The sequence below is a fragment of the Marmota marmota genome, unplaced genomic scaffold, assembly GCF_001458135.2.
Source record: "Marmota marmota marmota unplaced genomic scaffold, marMar, whole genome shotgun sequence".
NCBI lineage: Eukaryota > Metazoa > Chordata > Mammalia > Rodentia > Sciuridae > Marmota > Marmota marmota.
Genome location: NW_026000256.1, coordinates 218,504 through 232,262, shown reverse-complemented (window position 1 = coordinate 232,262; position 13,759 = coordinate 218,504). Strand labels below are relative to the sequence as shown.

General features: G+C 55.3%; 1 protein-coding gene across 2 annotated transcripts; it reads right to left on the bottom strand.

Annotated features, from left to right (window-relative positions):
- Positions 1–6,143: 6,143 nt before the first annotated feature.
- Bgn (biglycan) lies at positions 6,144–13,369 on the bottom strand. Of its 2 annotated transcripts, none has more exons than XM_015506983.2 (8): positions 13,230–13,369; positions 11,105–11,356; positions 10,671–10,783; positions 9,932–10,145; positions 9,199–9,309; positions 8,884–8,977; positions 8,644–8,782; positions 6,144–7,273 (listed from the first exon to the last, which is right to left on the bottom strand). In XM_015506983.2, exons 2-8 carry the CDS (start codon positions 11,343–11,345, stop codon positions 7,076–7,078), a joined length of 1,110 nt encoding a protein of 369 aa, XP_015362469.1. In that variant the 5' UTR covers positions 11,346–11,356; positions 13,230–13,369; the 3' UTR covers positions 6,144–7,075. The 2 variants fall into 2 exon arrangements, with proteins under 2 accessions (XP_015362469.1, XP_015362468.1); XM_015506982.2 differs by lacking the exon at positions 13,230–13,369 and adding an exon at positions 11,510–11,525.
- Positions 13,370–13,759: the final 390 nt, after the last annotated feature.

Here is a 13,759-nt window from a genome sequence, read left to right as displayed (position 1 = left end):
GTGTGGACACACATGAGGGTGGGAGGATACAGAGGATCCTACGGTGTCCTGGGTGCTGGGGACACAGCAAGGATTCTATAAAAGGTAGTGGCAGGCTGACTGACTGCCCCCACAGTTGGTAAGGGCCATGGGAGACCACTGATCCATTGATCGGGGGCAACAAAAGATTGTGCTGGAGCTAGGGAACGCCTCTTTTGAGGAGCTGTCACTGTGCCAGATATCTCAACGACAGAAAGATACTGCTCCCCCCCCCCAAGGGCCAAAGGACAGTCACAATTGCTATAGCCTGCCCCCTCCCACAGGAAGCAGCTGGTTCTGTGGAAAGCCCATGAGCACTGGCATTGCAGGGAGTCAGAGCCAAGCCCCTGGCACTTCTCTGTGTGAGCAGAGGTTTACACACACACACACACACACACACACACACACACACACACTTATAGACATTCTCTCACACTCACACATGTTGGCTCAGGCATACTCATTCACTCTCACACACATTTACATTAAAAAATAGAGGGATCCCCAATCTTCCTGAGCACCTATTCTGAGCTACGTGTTACTGTTCAATTTCTCCTCTTACTACCCCACATTCCTGTTGGGGAAGTGAAGCTCAGGTTGTGAAACTGGTTTTTTGCCCCTGGCTAGGAGATGGGGCACCAGGCCATCCCCACTCCCCTCATGAGGACAGAAGAGCTTTGAGTACGAGAGCATGTCCTAGGGGACCAGGGCCTCCCTCCTCCAGTACATTCAGGTTGTGCCCCCTTCTTGGCTTTCTATAGTGTGGTGGGCTCCCTGGGGTCATTGGCTTCCCTCCCTGTCCTGAGGCCCTGGCTCCAGAATGAGAGGAGGTAGGCAAAGGCAGATGAGTCAGCCTCCTCTGGTGGCTCCAGCAGGACCATCCCTTGGGTAAGGGGTACACTCTGGCTGATGACAAAGCCCTGAGTTATTGGCTGCCCTTTAGCAAACATGTATTGGCAGCTCTGGGAGGACAGGAGTGGGACAGAACACCAGAAAGGGCCCCTGTGGAGAGGAGGAGGGTGCTGAGATGGGAGGGAGAGACTTCCACTTAAAGGCTTGGAAGTGACTGTGAGAGCAGAAACCAGAGAAGACTCTCTTGGGGCTGTGTCACTGCATTCTCTCAGGGACCAGGGAACATATTGATCACTCTGGGGGCATGTTTATTAAATTGATGGCTGCTGTCCATATGGGAAAATTGGCATCAGCCTGTGAAGTCTGTCCTGATCACTGAGCTCCAAGCTGTTTTGTAAGGCTTGAGTACTTATGTCCCCCATGTGGACAGCAGCCATCAGTTAAATGAACATGCCCTTTGGCCCAGAGCCTCTCTTACCAGGGGAAGAAGCAAGTTGGAGGGAAAATCCAAGGCTGGATCACCTACTGATGCTCCTTTGCCTCTTCCTCTGAGCTGGAATATTGCCTTGGCCTGGCACAGTTAAGAGTTAACCATGCTATACAACTTTGTGATGAGTCCCACCAAGGTCAAGGTCAGATGGCCAGGAAACAAGGTAGCATGGAAGTCCCTAGTCCCTAGAAATTGTGGTCCTCAAATAGCTAATATTCTCCTTTTTGTAGTTCCAGTTGGTTGGTCCCCAGCCTGGGCCCTGAGACCAAAAGGGAGGACTCAGGCCTGAGAATGAGGCCTGGGTGCCAGACCAACTGCGCCATTGTCACTAGTGACCCTGGTTCACTGGCCAGCCCCATCCTAGTTCTTCCATTTTTAAAGAGGTGGGCTGGGGCACTTTGCTAGAAAGTTCTTTATTACACCACACCCTGTCCTCTGCATTGGAAATACTTATGGAGCCAACCCCAGGGAGGCCCATGGCTGAGGCTGGAGGTGTGATAGGGACGGACCACTTGGCCAAGTAGCCCAGACCTCCCTGTTTCCCTACACCCTTCCCCCATTCTTTTCCTTCTCTCGTTTTGGTCCTGCACCTACCCCCACTGTGCCCTGGACCTGCATCTTCAGGGACCTTAGGCCTCTAACACTGTCAATGGTTCCTCTCAGGCAACCTCAGCCTAAGAAAACCCCCAGAGAACCCTCATCTGAGTCCCTCCCCATGCAGCCTGGCCTGCTATGCCCCTGCCCCCTCTCTTTTTCTGTGGACTCACTTCACTGCCTGCAGCCCTCACTCCCCTGCCCCCAACCTCAGCTACAGCCCTGTCACCAGAAGGCTCCTCCTCTCTGTGGGCCCTGCAGCTGCCTGCCCCTCCTCCCATGCCCCCTCCTTGCCTGCTTTTCCTCCTGCCACTTTTGGTGTGGCTGTCACAGCCTCCTCTGGGACAGCAACTCCTTGGCCTGGCCTAGAAGTGAAGGGCCCTCTGGCTGAGCCTGGGCCCTCTCTTTACCACCCCTGCTCTCTCCATGGCTGAGATCACAGCCCTCTCCCTGAAAGCTCCGGAGACCACCAGGTCAATGTCTGCCTGCAGCCCTGTCTGGCAGGCTGAAAATGCCCCAAGAGATCTGTCCATGTCCTCAACCCCAGAAGTGGAATGTGACCTCATTTGAAAATAGGGTCTTTGCAGATGTGATTAAGTGAAGGATCATGAGGGGGGAGATTATCCTGGATTATCCAGACAGGCCCTGTATGCAATAATAAGTTATTATAAGAGAGAGGCAGGAGATTTCACACTCATCCAGAGTAGGAAGCCCTGTGATGGTGGAGGTTCAGTGGTGCAGCCACAAGCCAAGGGACACCTGGAGTCACCAGAGGCTAGAAGAGGAAGGAAGGGTCTTCCCCTAGACTTCAGGGGTAGCACAGTCCTACCCACATCCTGACTCTATTTCAGGCTCCCAGCACTGTGAAAGAATAAATTCCTGATGTTTGAAGCCACTTAGTCTGTGGTCATTTATCACAGCAACTCCAGCTGGACACCAAGGAGCTCCATCCTACAGAGCCCTGCTTGTTGCATACCTCCTGCCTCCCAGCCTGGTTCACCTCAATAGACTCCATATCTGGGAGTTTTGGAAAGCTCTGGTCTGCTATGGGTGGGGGGGTGTGCGCACACAATAGCCCTTTGGCACCACAGCTGCCTGCAAGGCTCCAGGCTTGGGGGCCAGCTCAGTCCTCAGGCCATTACCCCTTGCCCTGGCTGCCCCTTGTATAGTGGAAATCAGCACAACTTCAGTACTCAGGCATCCCCGGGTTCTCCAGGGCTGCAGGGGGTTTGTGCTCCTCCCAGAAGCCAAGGGAGACAAAGACTTTCCCTAGTAATGGGCCCTGTGCCGCATGTCCGTAATGGACGGGGCTTTGCCTCTCCTTGTGGCCCTTATGTTCCTGAGGTGAGAGCTTGCAACCCAAGGGGGCAAACCTGAAGACCAGCCATTTGAGTCAGAGGTGCAGGGGTGCAGCCATAGGGGACGAACACTCAACAGTGAACACCATCTTCAAGGTCTCAGAGCAGCCCCTCCACCTTGGCTGCCTCAGGCCCTTTAAGGAGGGGCTGTGTCCCAGAGGGGGCCCTGCCTCCTCTGGGCTCAGGCCTGGGATTACCTGGCTGGCTGCCCCTTGACAAGCCCTGACTTGCCTAAACCCAAGCAGTGGATTCGGCTTAGGCTCCAGCTGGGCCCTGCCACATCCAGAAGGCACCTGACCTGCAGTAAGTGCTTGGAAGTTTCCCCTATCCTGCCCCATGCCCCTCAAAGGCCATTCCTTGGCGGCCACCCCTTTCACAGAGCAGCCCTCCCCAAGTGAGCAGCTCACATGACACTGCCATGAGGGCTTTCGTGCGTGTGCTCATGTGTGCTCATGTGTGCTGTGTGTGTTCGTGTTTGCATTTCTCTGTGTTCTTGCACACACATTTCTCTATGCATGCATGTGCACATGTGTTTGCATACGCTTGTATGTGTGCCTGTTTGAGCTGTGTTCCTGGGGGTAAGTTTGTGTGCCTGTGTGTGTGAGTGCTTGTGTACATGTGGCTTTGTGTTCATGCCTGTTTTTTTTTTCTCTTAGACCCCTCATTTCGGTTTGCCTGTGTGTGCTGTGCTCATGTGTGCATACATGTGAGTGTTCATGTGTGCACACATGTTTATGAGTGTGCATCAGTGTATTTCTGTGCTTGTGTGTGTGCATGCACATGTTCCAATGGCTGCCCCAGTTGGGCCCTGCTCTGAGCTGTACCCTCAGACACTATTCCTCACGATCCTATTCTCCTCAACATGTCTCGCCCTGCTGGGAGACTTAGGCACCGGTGTGCCACAACCAACCTGGTGGTCCTATACCCACACCCTGCCCACTTGCTTCCTCTCACTCCATATCCAATCTGTCCCCAAGTCCATAGGCTCCTACTCCAGCAAAAGTTGGGCTGGAACTTGTTCCCTGCTCTCTACCTTTCTTGCCCCACTAGCTCAGGGCACATTGTCTCAGTGCTTTCTAGAGCTTTGTTACCCTGGGACTTCCTGTGACCATAGTCAGGGACCAGAACACAACTCTACTTTCCAAGCAGCGTGAATGTGAACATGTGTCGGGGAAGCTGCCGGCTTACAGGGAAAACCTTGGTCTCACTGTAGGTTTTCAGTAAATTATTATAGTCAAACGGTGTGTGACACACTTAGTAGTAGAGTGAAGCTGAGGGATTCATCTTTATACTGTGGTCAGCACCAGGTGATCTGAGAATGGAGCCTCCCCTCTACCATGGCCCACAAACCCTATGGGGTGCAGCCCTCTTCACCCAGGGTTCCTACCTGGGCAGCTCATGGCTTCTGGTATACGTGCTGCCTTCCTCTGCACTTGCTACCTCTGTAAAACTCGTCCCCCAAGCTTATCGTGACACCACTGCCCCATTGTGCCCTGAGCTGGGACTCACAGAGGATGGAATAAAGGTGAGAGGGAGACAGAGGAAAGGGGAAGCTAGGAAGACTGAGGGGGCAGCAGCAAAAGAAAACAGAGATCCCAGGGGCTATAGTAGACACACAGAACGTGGACCCTGCACTACAAACACATCCACAGAGAAGCAGGTTGAAGGCTCCATGTTTCTATCTCTGCCAGGTCCTGGTGCTGACTGCCCCTCCTCCCCACCAGTGTGGAGACTTGACGGAGGCCCTAGCTCCTGGCCCCCAGCCAGTGCCCTTGCCCTGTGCATGCCCAGCTCAGCAGAGATTGCCGGGCTGTGGAGCACATGCCCCAGAATAGTGCTATGATGCTGCCGGGTGACATTCTATCGCTGGGCCACCACGCTGAGCGGCGCCTCCCGTCCCAAAAAGGAGAAACCTGGGGACGCTGGGTGTCCCGAGTGCCAGGCCAGGCATAAGGGCATGGCACTGTACAAGGCGCTGCCCAGCTCCTCTAGACTCCACCTCTCCTGGGCTGTCACTCACACAGGCCCTGTCTGCTGTTTTTCCTGGCTGCCTGTGGTTACCCAGGGAGGCTCTGGCTCCTGCCAGATGAGTGGGAGGCCCCTCATGCAGGACGGAGGGAAAGCCGCAGGCCTAGCCTGGGGCCACCTCAACCTGTTGGGCAAGCTTCCAAGTGGGCATTGCTCTGGGGACTGTCCTTTTCCAGGGCAGCCTTGTGTCCCCATTGAGCAGGCTACCCTGGTTCTGAGCTGGACCCTGTCTCTGGAACCAGGGCCATGCACTGCAATCTGCAATTGGCTCTTCTGGCACCCAGTGGGATTTATGGGGGTGCTGGATGGGAAGCCAGACCAGGCCAGCACACTGAGCACACCAGCATAGTGCCCTGTTCCCATATGCCTTCTCCCCTCTGATCTTCCCAAGCATGAGCACAGCCCTGACAACAGTTAAGTTCCAGCATATTCTGATCTCCCAACTCTTTGAAACAGATGGGCAGTCCTTCTTGAATATCCAGACTCCCCTACTGGTGGGAGAAGGTTCATCCTGGTGCCACCCAGACATCAAGTGCTTGACAAATGCTCCATTCCGGGAGGGCAGGCCTGGCCTAAGGACAGAGAGAAGGGAGGGGAAGTGGCTGCCCCTGGGCCTTCTGCCTGATCGCCTGAGGCCTATGTTTCCAGCCTTGGACCCAAGGGTGATGAGGACCCTTTTCTGAGGAAGCTCAGACTGGACACTGAGAGGCAGAGCCTGGGAGATGGCAGAGGTAGTCCCTCATGTCTCTACTCTCTGCTTGGTCCCCAGTGCTGCCCCAAGAGCAGTGGCACACAGAGCCCTATTGCACAGTGTTTCTTTAATTGAAAGACAACCAACCTCAAAAGCAGCCCTCCTTGAGCTGGGTGTGACTGCTCACAGCCCACCACGGCAGGGACCAGGAGGTGAGGGAAGGAGACCCAACTATCTTGCGGGGAGGTGGGAACCAATGAAAACTGGTGCTAGGACTCTGGTGAGTCTTGAGAGTGGAGCATGGCCACCTTCCTGGTTTTGATCTTCCAGCCTCCTCCAATCTGGGGGCAAGACCTCAGTAGGACAGTGAAAGAGGCAGCCATCCCAGGCAGAGGCTGGGCAGGGCCTGAAATGGAAAGAAGAGATAGTCCAGGGAAGAGTCAGGGTGTGTGTGTGTGTGTGTGTGTGTGTGTGTGAGAGAGAGAGAGAGAGAGAGAGAGAGAGAGAGAGAGACTAGTCCAGGGACCAATAGAGCAAGGTAATTGGGATGGATAGGCCATGAACTTGCTGAAGTGGGGGCACCAGAGGCCAAGTGCAATAGATGAGCCCAGGAGAGGTGGAAGGCTGGAAGTAGATGGGGAGGAGGAGGAGGATGTAAGCCTGGACAGGGTGGTGGCTGTGGCAGAGTCCATTGTCTCCATCCCTGCTAACCTCTCCTGCCCCACAGATTCATGGATTGTTTTCCTAGGGCTGGAGCCTCCGACCATTGGGTTTTAAGGTGAAGAAGAAAGCTTTATAGGGGTGCCTCTGAATGGCCATGGTGGGTGAGCAGGGCAGCTCGGGAGCTGAATGACAGGTGATGGGGGCCAGGCCTTATGTCCACCTGCATGCTTGGGAGCCAGGAAGAGGCTGTGATGGGGTAGTGAGTCAGGGTTGGAGACCAAATGTGAGGCTTCGCTTCTTTGCTTTGCCTTCCCTTCTGGGACATCTGGCTGTTTTCCCCAAAGACCCCAACCAAGGCCACCATGGTGGCTGCCACTGCCTCTACTTTTTGTAGTTGCCAAACTGGATGGCCAGGCGGTCGGTGACGCAGCGGAAGGTAGCTGGCTGCACCTCCCAATAAGGCACAGGATTGTTGAAGAGGCTGATGCCATTGTAGTAGGCCCGCTTGACCCCGAAGCCCACCGGGCAGAAGTCGTTGACGCCCACCTTTGTAATGTTGTTGGAATGCAGATAGACCACCTGGGGGCACAGACAGGAGGTAGAGGTCTGCTGTCAGGGCCCAGTAGCCCCAGGCCACCCTCCACAGTCTGTTCGACCTGAGTAGGTGCTGTGGGTCAAAGGCCAAACGGAGGGCAGACACAGAAGGGGCTGGGCCCTGCCTCCACGCTGAGTCCCACCAGCTGCTTCCCAGGTATCATCTCATAGTAGTATGTCTGCACCACCCTTTCAGGGCCACTTTGGGATTCTCCCCATGGATGGGAGAAGGAAACTGAGGCTTGGATATGTTGGGTGGGTGTTGGTCAGGATTAGGCACTGATGTGTGACCATCATGAAGGGCTCATGTGTGGTGAGTGGGAGATGGGGGATAGGTGGAGGTGGGGCTGGGGGCTGGGCCAGAGGGGTCATGGGGGGCTGTGTTGGGTGGAGCGGGGCAGTAGGAATCAAAACTTGATCCTGATATGATGTGCGTGCAAGAAAGATGGTACTAGGGCTGGGGTTGGGGCTTAGTGGTGAAGTGCTTGCCTAGCACATGTGAGGCATTGGGTTTGATCCTCAGCACCACATAAAAATAAATAAATAAAATAAAGGTGTTATGTCCATCTATAAATATATATATGTATATATACACATATATGTGTGAAAATATATACGTGTGTGTGTGTGTGTGTGTGTGTGTGTGTGTATGAGAAAGGTGGTATGGTTCTCTTTTCGGATTCCCCGGGCTCCAGACCTGTCCACAGAAAAGCACCCACTCACTCCAGATTCCTACGGGGTGTGAGAGGAGTAAGAGCCTCAGGGTGCCCCTTCCCTTCCTCCAGGCCTTAGCAGCATTTGCCCTCTGACAGAAGCCTCCCCTAGCCCATCCCTGAAGCTGGTTTCTTAGGGAGGAGCAGAGCAGAACAAGGAAGGCCCAGAAAATTGACTGAGGAGCCCAGTGGTGGCAGAGAGGTCTCCGGCCACTAGAGGGCACAGTCAGCCCAGCATGGGCTGCATTGCATAGGATGGTAATGCTCCTACCATTTTGAATGGGGCTGAGGAAGAGCTTGAAACCCAGAACAGGGCTGGGTAAGACCAGGTTATCCCATATGACTGGAAGCCAAGATAGGGACAGAGGTCCTACAGATGGAGGTGGCATAGTCTCAGTACAAACAGGGGGTTTGGTGCCAAGGGAGGGAGAATGGGGACTTCTCCCTCCCAGATGAGGAGATGGGACCCAAAGAGCAGAAATGACTGGCCAGGTGCATGTCCAGGTCCTGTCCTGCTCTGTACCCTGGATCCCCCCAAAAGGGGGCAGGGAGCCTAAAGACTGCCCTGGAGACGTGGAACACTACTCCAACCCAAGTCTTAGAGAAGCTGATGCCCAGGGGCTTCCTAAACCCAACTCTCACCTGGAGGAGCTTGAGGTCTGGGAGGCCCGCAGGCACCCTGGACAGCTTATTGTTGTCCAAGTGCAGCTCCCGCAGGGTGGGCAGAAAACTCAGGCTCCCATTCTCGATCATGCGGATCTGATTGTGGCCCAGGCCCAGCCTGCAGATGGGCAAATGAGAGGTATTCAGAAGCTGGAGTGGATAAGGACTATGGAACAGGGTGCTGGGGGTTCTCTGATGCTGCCCCATGCCCAGTCCCACCTGTACAGCTTGGAGTAGCGGAGCAGGTCCTCCAGCTCAATAGCCTGGATTTTGTTGTGGTCCAGATGCAGTTCATTCAGGGTCTCAGGGAGATCTGCCCAGAAAAGAGGGTGCTTGAAGATGAACACCAATGCTGGGTGTATGCATGTGCATAGGTGTGTGTGGGGGGGGCAAAGGCCTTATTTCTGCCTCAGGTGAGGGGAGGGTACTGCGAAGTCCTACCTCAAGCAGACTGTACAGGTTCAATCCCATCCCCCCACCCCATTTGTGTTCTTGAAGGTGAAGCAGGATGCAAAGGAAGGGTCACCTTCCTACCTTTGGGGATGCCGGTCAGCTTGGCCTCTGAGATGCGCAGGTAGTTGAGCTTCAGCCCATCAAAAGCTCCAGGTTCAAAGCCACTGTTCTCCAGGGGGTTCCCACCCATTTCTAGGAGAGAAGCCCTCTCAGCCTTGGAGCCAGCTAGTGATGCTTAGCACCACTGGGGCTTCTGAGGTCAGGCTTGCGTGATGGACCTGCGAGTTGCCAGTTTCCCTACCCCCTCCTGAAAGAGTTCCATGAATTTATCTGGCTAATTGCAAACTCCTAGATGTTCAATACCGTTAGCCCCAAGAGCCCTGGCCCTGGCCTTGCCCTCTGGAAGCACGGAAACAAGCAGAAAGGGAGGAGACCCAGAGATGAAGACAGGACTCCTGAGATGCTCCCCAGCCCCTCCATGCCCAAACCCTTCTCAATTCTCCTCTGCCATCCCAGTCACCCTCCATGTTCTCTTTAGCCACAGTGATTTGGTGATTTACCAGGAAATACATTGGACTTTCAACTGTTTCAAGATTCTTGAGCTGAGCCTTTAAAGCCACCCCCGTCTTCCTTCACCATGCCCTGGGACAAATATCTGGAGCTTCTGTGAGGTCTGCAGGCCCCCTACTTGGCTGCACTGGACAGTCCAGGACCCAGCTACTCTGGCTAGAAGAGGGCTCCTTCCTCTGACTCCTTTCTGTCTGCTATCAGTGCTAACAGGTTTGGGTCTGTCACAGGCCAGGGCTGAACTTACCAATGCAGTTCATGTTCCGGAGCCCACTGAAAACACCCTTGGGCACTTTGCGGATGCGATTGTCATGGATGCGGAGCTCCACCAGGGAGCTGGGCAGGTTGGGAGGGATCTCCACCAGGTGGTTCTTGGAGATGTAGAGCTTCTGCAGCTTCCGCAGGGGGCTGAAGGCCTTTTCGTGGATCTTGGAGATCTTGTTGTTCACCAGGACAAGGGCCTGAGGCAGGGCAGGTGATGGAAGTGAATGCCCTAGCTTCCTACCCCAACTACCTTCCTCTTCTCCTCCCGAGTTTGCTGCTATGACACTTGAGAGGTGTCTGAACCGGCTTGGTCTCAAGGAGCTCTGTCTGTACTCATGGGCAGAGTGCAGGGTGAGAGCCAGCACACAGGCCCAGTTCCAATTCCAGGCACAACTAATGCCCAGCACATCAACTTCCCCATTATCACACCGGCTACCATTAAATCTGTTCTTTATTTGTTGCTGGGAGGAACAAATAAAATGAAAATTGTTAGACAAAAAGGGAACTGAGTTGAGTGATCCTGTCCTGTACACACACACATGACCCACAACCCATGACCCATGACCTTGGGAAAGCTCCCATCATGGCTGGCTTGACTTCTGTCAGGACTCCATGCATCCCCAGGACCCTGTCACATCCCCACAAATATGCATCCATCTGACACATACCCTCTAGCTACAGAGCTCATGACCCCTCCCATTCCACAGAAAGATGGGGCTTACATAGAGGTGCTGGAGGCCTTTGAAGTCATCCTTGCGGAGTTCAGAGATGTCATTGTTCTGCAGGTCCAGCAGTGTGGTGTCAGGTGAGATCTCCTTGGGCACTGTCTTCAGACCTGGAGCCAGCACCATCACCAATGTGAGCATAGAGCCACCCAACCCTCTAGCATGGCTGGTGTGGAAGGGTGGGGACATCAAGGGGACACACACACACACACACAGGGATACTGGCACAAACACAGGGACTCTGCCACAAATGGGTGCAGGCTCCAGAGCTTGCAGAATCTCTGCTTGCTCCTTATGCACTCATGTCATGATCCCCCAGGCTCTCCCATCCCCACCGGTCCCACAGGATGCATGTGCATCTCCTTCAGTAGGGGCTCTCAGGCTGGGCCTGGGCCTTCTGCACTCCCCACCCCAACTGCCCAGGGACTGACCCAGGTCAGAGCACTGAACAACCCGCAGGTGGCAGTGGCAGCCAAAAGGACAGATGGCACTGAAGGTGGGTGGAAGGGAGTCCAGGTCCGGGGCGCCTGAGGTGGTGTCAGCGCCTGAAGCCTCCTCATCATTCATCATGAGCATCCCGTCGTCCAGGGTGAAGTCCCAGAAGCCTTTCTGCTCAAAGGGTAGGGCCTGGCTCAGGGCCAGCAGAGCCACGAGGAGCCACAGGGGCCGCATGGTGGGTGTGCCTGTGATCAAAGGGCAAGGAAGGGCCATGTATCAGCAGCAGGACCACTCTCTGAGTCCTTTCCTGCCTGTCTTCCCAGCACCAGTGGCTGGCGTCAGGTGTGTGTGTGTGTGTGTTGGCACTGTGTCCCCCATCCCTCACCAGACAGCCAGACCTGGGGAGGGGATAGCAGACTGAGGGGGTGTGGACAGCAGGCACATGGCAGGATGGGGGTACACACTGGCCAGAAGGGCACCTCTTTGCCCTCCCTTCCTTCCAGGCAGGACTTGGTTTCACTGGAAGATGAAATGCCTTCTCATCAGTGGATCTATGGCTCCCACCCGTCCACTAAGTCAGCCAGAACCTGCCTTGGGTGGTGAGGGGTGATGAATAAGGTCAAGTGGAGGAAGCAGAGGGAAATGTAGCCATTGGCATTGCCAGCTGCCAGGGTCAATTCCTTCAGGAAGTTTGGGGCTCAGCAGTTTGGACGCAGTTAGTTAAATTAGTTGACTGTGAGTCATTTCTTCTGTGCCTGAGCCCCCCTTGACCATGCCCACATTTCTCTGACAAGATCCAGAGGTCAAGAGATGGGAAACAAGCTGGAGACAGAAACGGTGTCTTCTGAAGCTTGGGCAGCGCTAAGTGCAGGTGGCAGGACTGAGGCAGAAAACACAATGCCTTCCCTTCCCTTTGCTCCCCAGGACTTTGTCCCACAGAGCTTGTGGCTCCCAGATCTGTCCCTGCCCTTCCTTTGTGTCCATGGCCCTGGCATCCTGGAGAGGCCCCTGACAGGAGTAGGCTACCGCCAAGGTAGCAGGCAGGGTCAGGCTTGTCGGGAGACCCCCCAGGCTGAGGCAATGGGGTGGAGGTGGAGGAGAAGCTACCCTGCCTGAGCCTGTCTCTGGACCCATATCTACCTCCTCTTCCTCTTTCATCAGACACTGCCCCCCATGTACCTGTTGGAACACACCCCAGAGGAAAAGACCAGAGCCCCCACCTCTCCTACAATCCCACTTGCCATGACCCCTTGGCAAAGGCCCAGGTTGAGTCTCAGCCTCATTCTCCCTATCTGTTAAATGGGAATAAATATGTCAGCCCTGATTGCCTTCCAGGCTTGGGTTTCTAGGGTTCGCTGGGTGCATCTGTGGACAGGGAGCACAACTGAGCACCAGGACCCGCCTGCCAACTTGAATCAGTTCCAGACCAAGGAAGCCCTCACTTGGGGCCCAATCCAGCAGGGAGAAGCACTGTTTGGGGCTTACACAGGGCTAGGTAAGCCTGAGTCTAGCTGCTAGTTGCAAAGCTATGAGGCCCTTGGGGAGCAGCTTTCCCAGATAGGCCCCATGGCTGGGGGTTGCTCCTTTGGAGTCAATGCCACCAGTAGGCCAGGGGCGTGGGGCCCTCCTGGCCTGGTTGGCTGGGTGCCAGCACTGCACCTCCTGCTGCACCTATGCCAGGAGAAAGGTGGGATGGAGGTCTGTCCTGTTGGCCCTGCAGTGTTCCTCGAACATTGCACAGGCACAGGCATGTATCTCCCTGAGGGCTCGCATGACTTGGCCCTGGCCTGGACCCATACCTGTGGACAGAAGGGACTTTAGGGAGATCAGAGCTGGGAGGGAGTGGTGCAGCCCTCCTGAGCTCGGCAGGTCACACAATGGGGGCAGAGCCCAAGGTCTAGCCCAGTTTTGCTCTCACATGGAGAGTTGGACTTGGTGCTAACCCCTGGGGTCGAAGGAAGTGCCCTGCTAAAGGACTGACCAGCCTCCCTTGCTCCTTCAAGCCACATTCTCACCCCAGGGCCTGCCTGCCCCAGGCTGCCCAGAGGCCCCCAGAGACGGCCCCCTCTCCCAAAGGTCTTAGGCCCAGAGTAGATAGAAAGACCCGAGCTCGCCTACCTAAGTAGTGTTCCCCTTCTTTCCCTCAGTTTGCAGCCTGCAAGGCAGGGCAGGGCAGGGCTGGGCAAGGCCTCCTGTGCCTGCTGCCACGGGCAGAATCCTTGCCCAGGTGCTGCTGGACTCCAAGGGCTGGGAGGAGAAGCAGGAGCAGTGGGAGAGAACAGGAAGGGGAGGCTGAAGGCAGGAGAACAAGATGGAATGGGAAAGAAGGAGGAGCTGCCCCAGCCCCTCCTCACTGCCCCTGCCAAACTGCTACCTCACAGGGGGATGAGTCAGGGCTGGTATGCCCAGCAGAGCCCTGGGAAGTTCTGGGACCCAGTCCACCTGGACAGGTGGGAGTAGGATGGTCTAGCCCTGCCGAAGCAGAGGTGGGGGAGTAGCAGATGACCAACCTGTGGCCAGCCTGGACCCCCACCCCCTGACCCCAGGGAAAGGGTCTCTTTTGAGACTCCTTCCAGACACTCAGGGTCTAAGTCTGCCTCACAGGCAGTTTGGGAAAGGTGGAGAGTCCCCACCAAGGTAGAGGACAG

What these genes read in the sequence shown, in the direction of transcription:
- Bgn (XM_015506983.2), bottom strand. Translation starts at nt 11,345, where the DNA reads ATGCGGCCCCTGTGGCTCCTCGTGGCTCTGCTGGCCCTGAGCCAGGCC. An exon ending in AAGGCCTCCAGCACCTCTAT is followed by an intron (nt 10,146 to 10,670) that starts GTAAGCCCCATC and finishes GCCCTGCCTCAG; the next exon opens with GCCCTTGTCCTGGTGAACAA. An exon ending in CAGACCTCAAGCTCCTCCAG is followed by an intron (nt 7,274 to 8,643) that starts GTGAGAGTTGGG and finishes CTGTGCCCCCAG; the next exon opens with GTGGTCTATCTGCATTCCAA.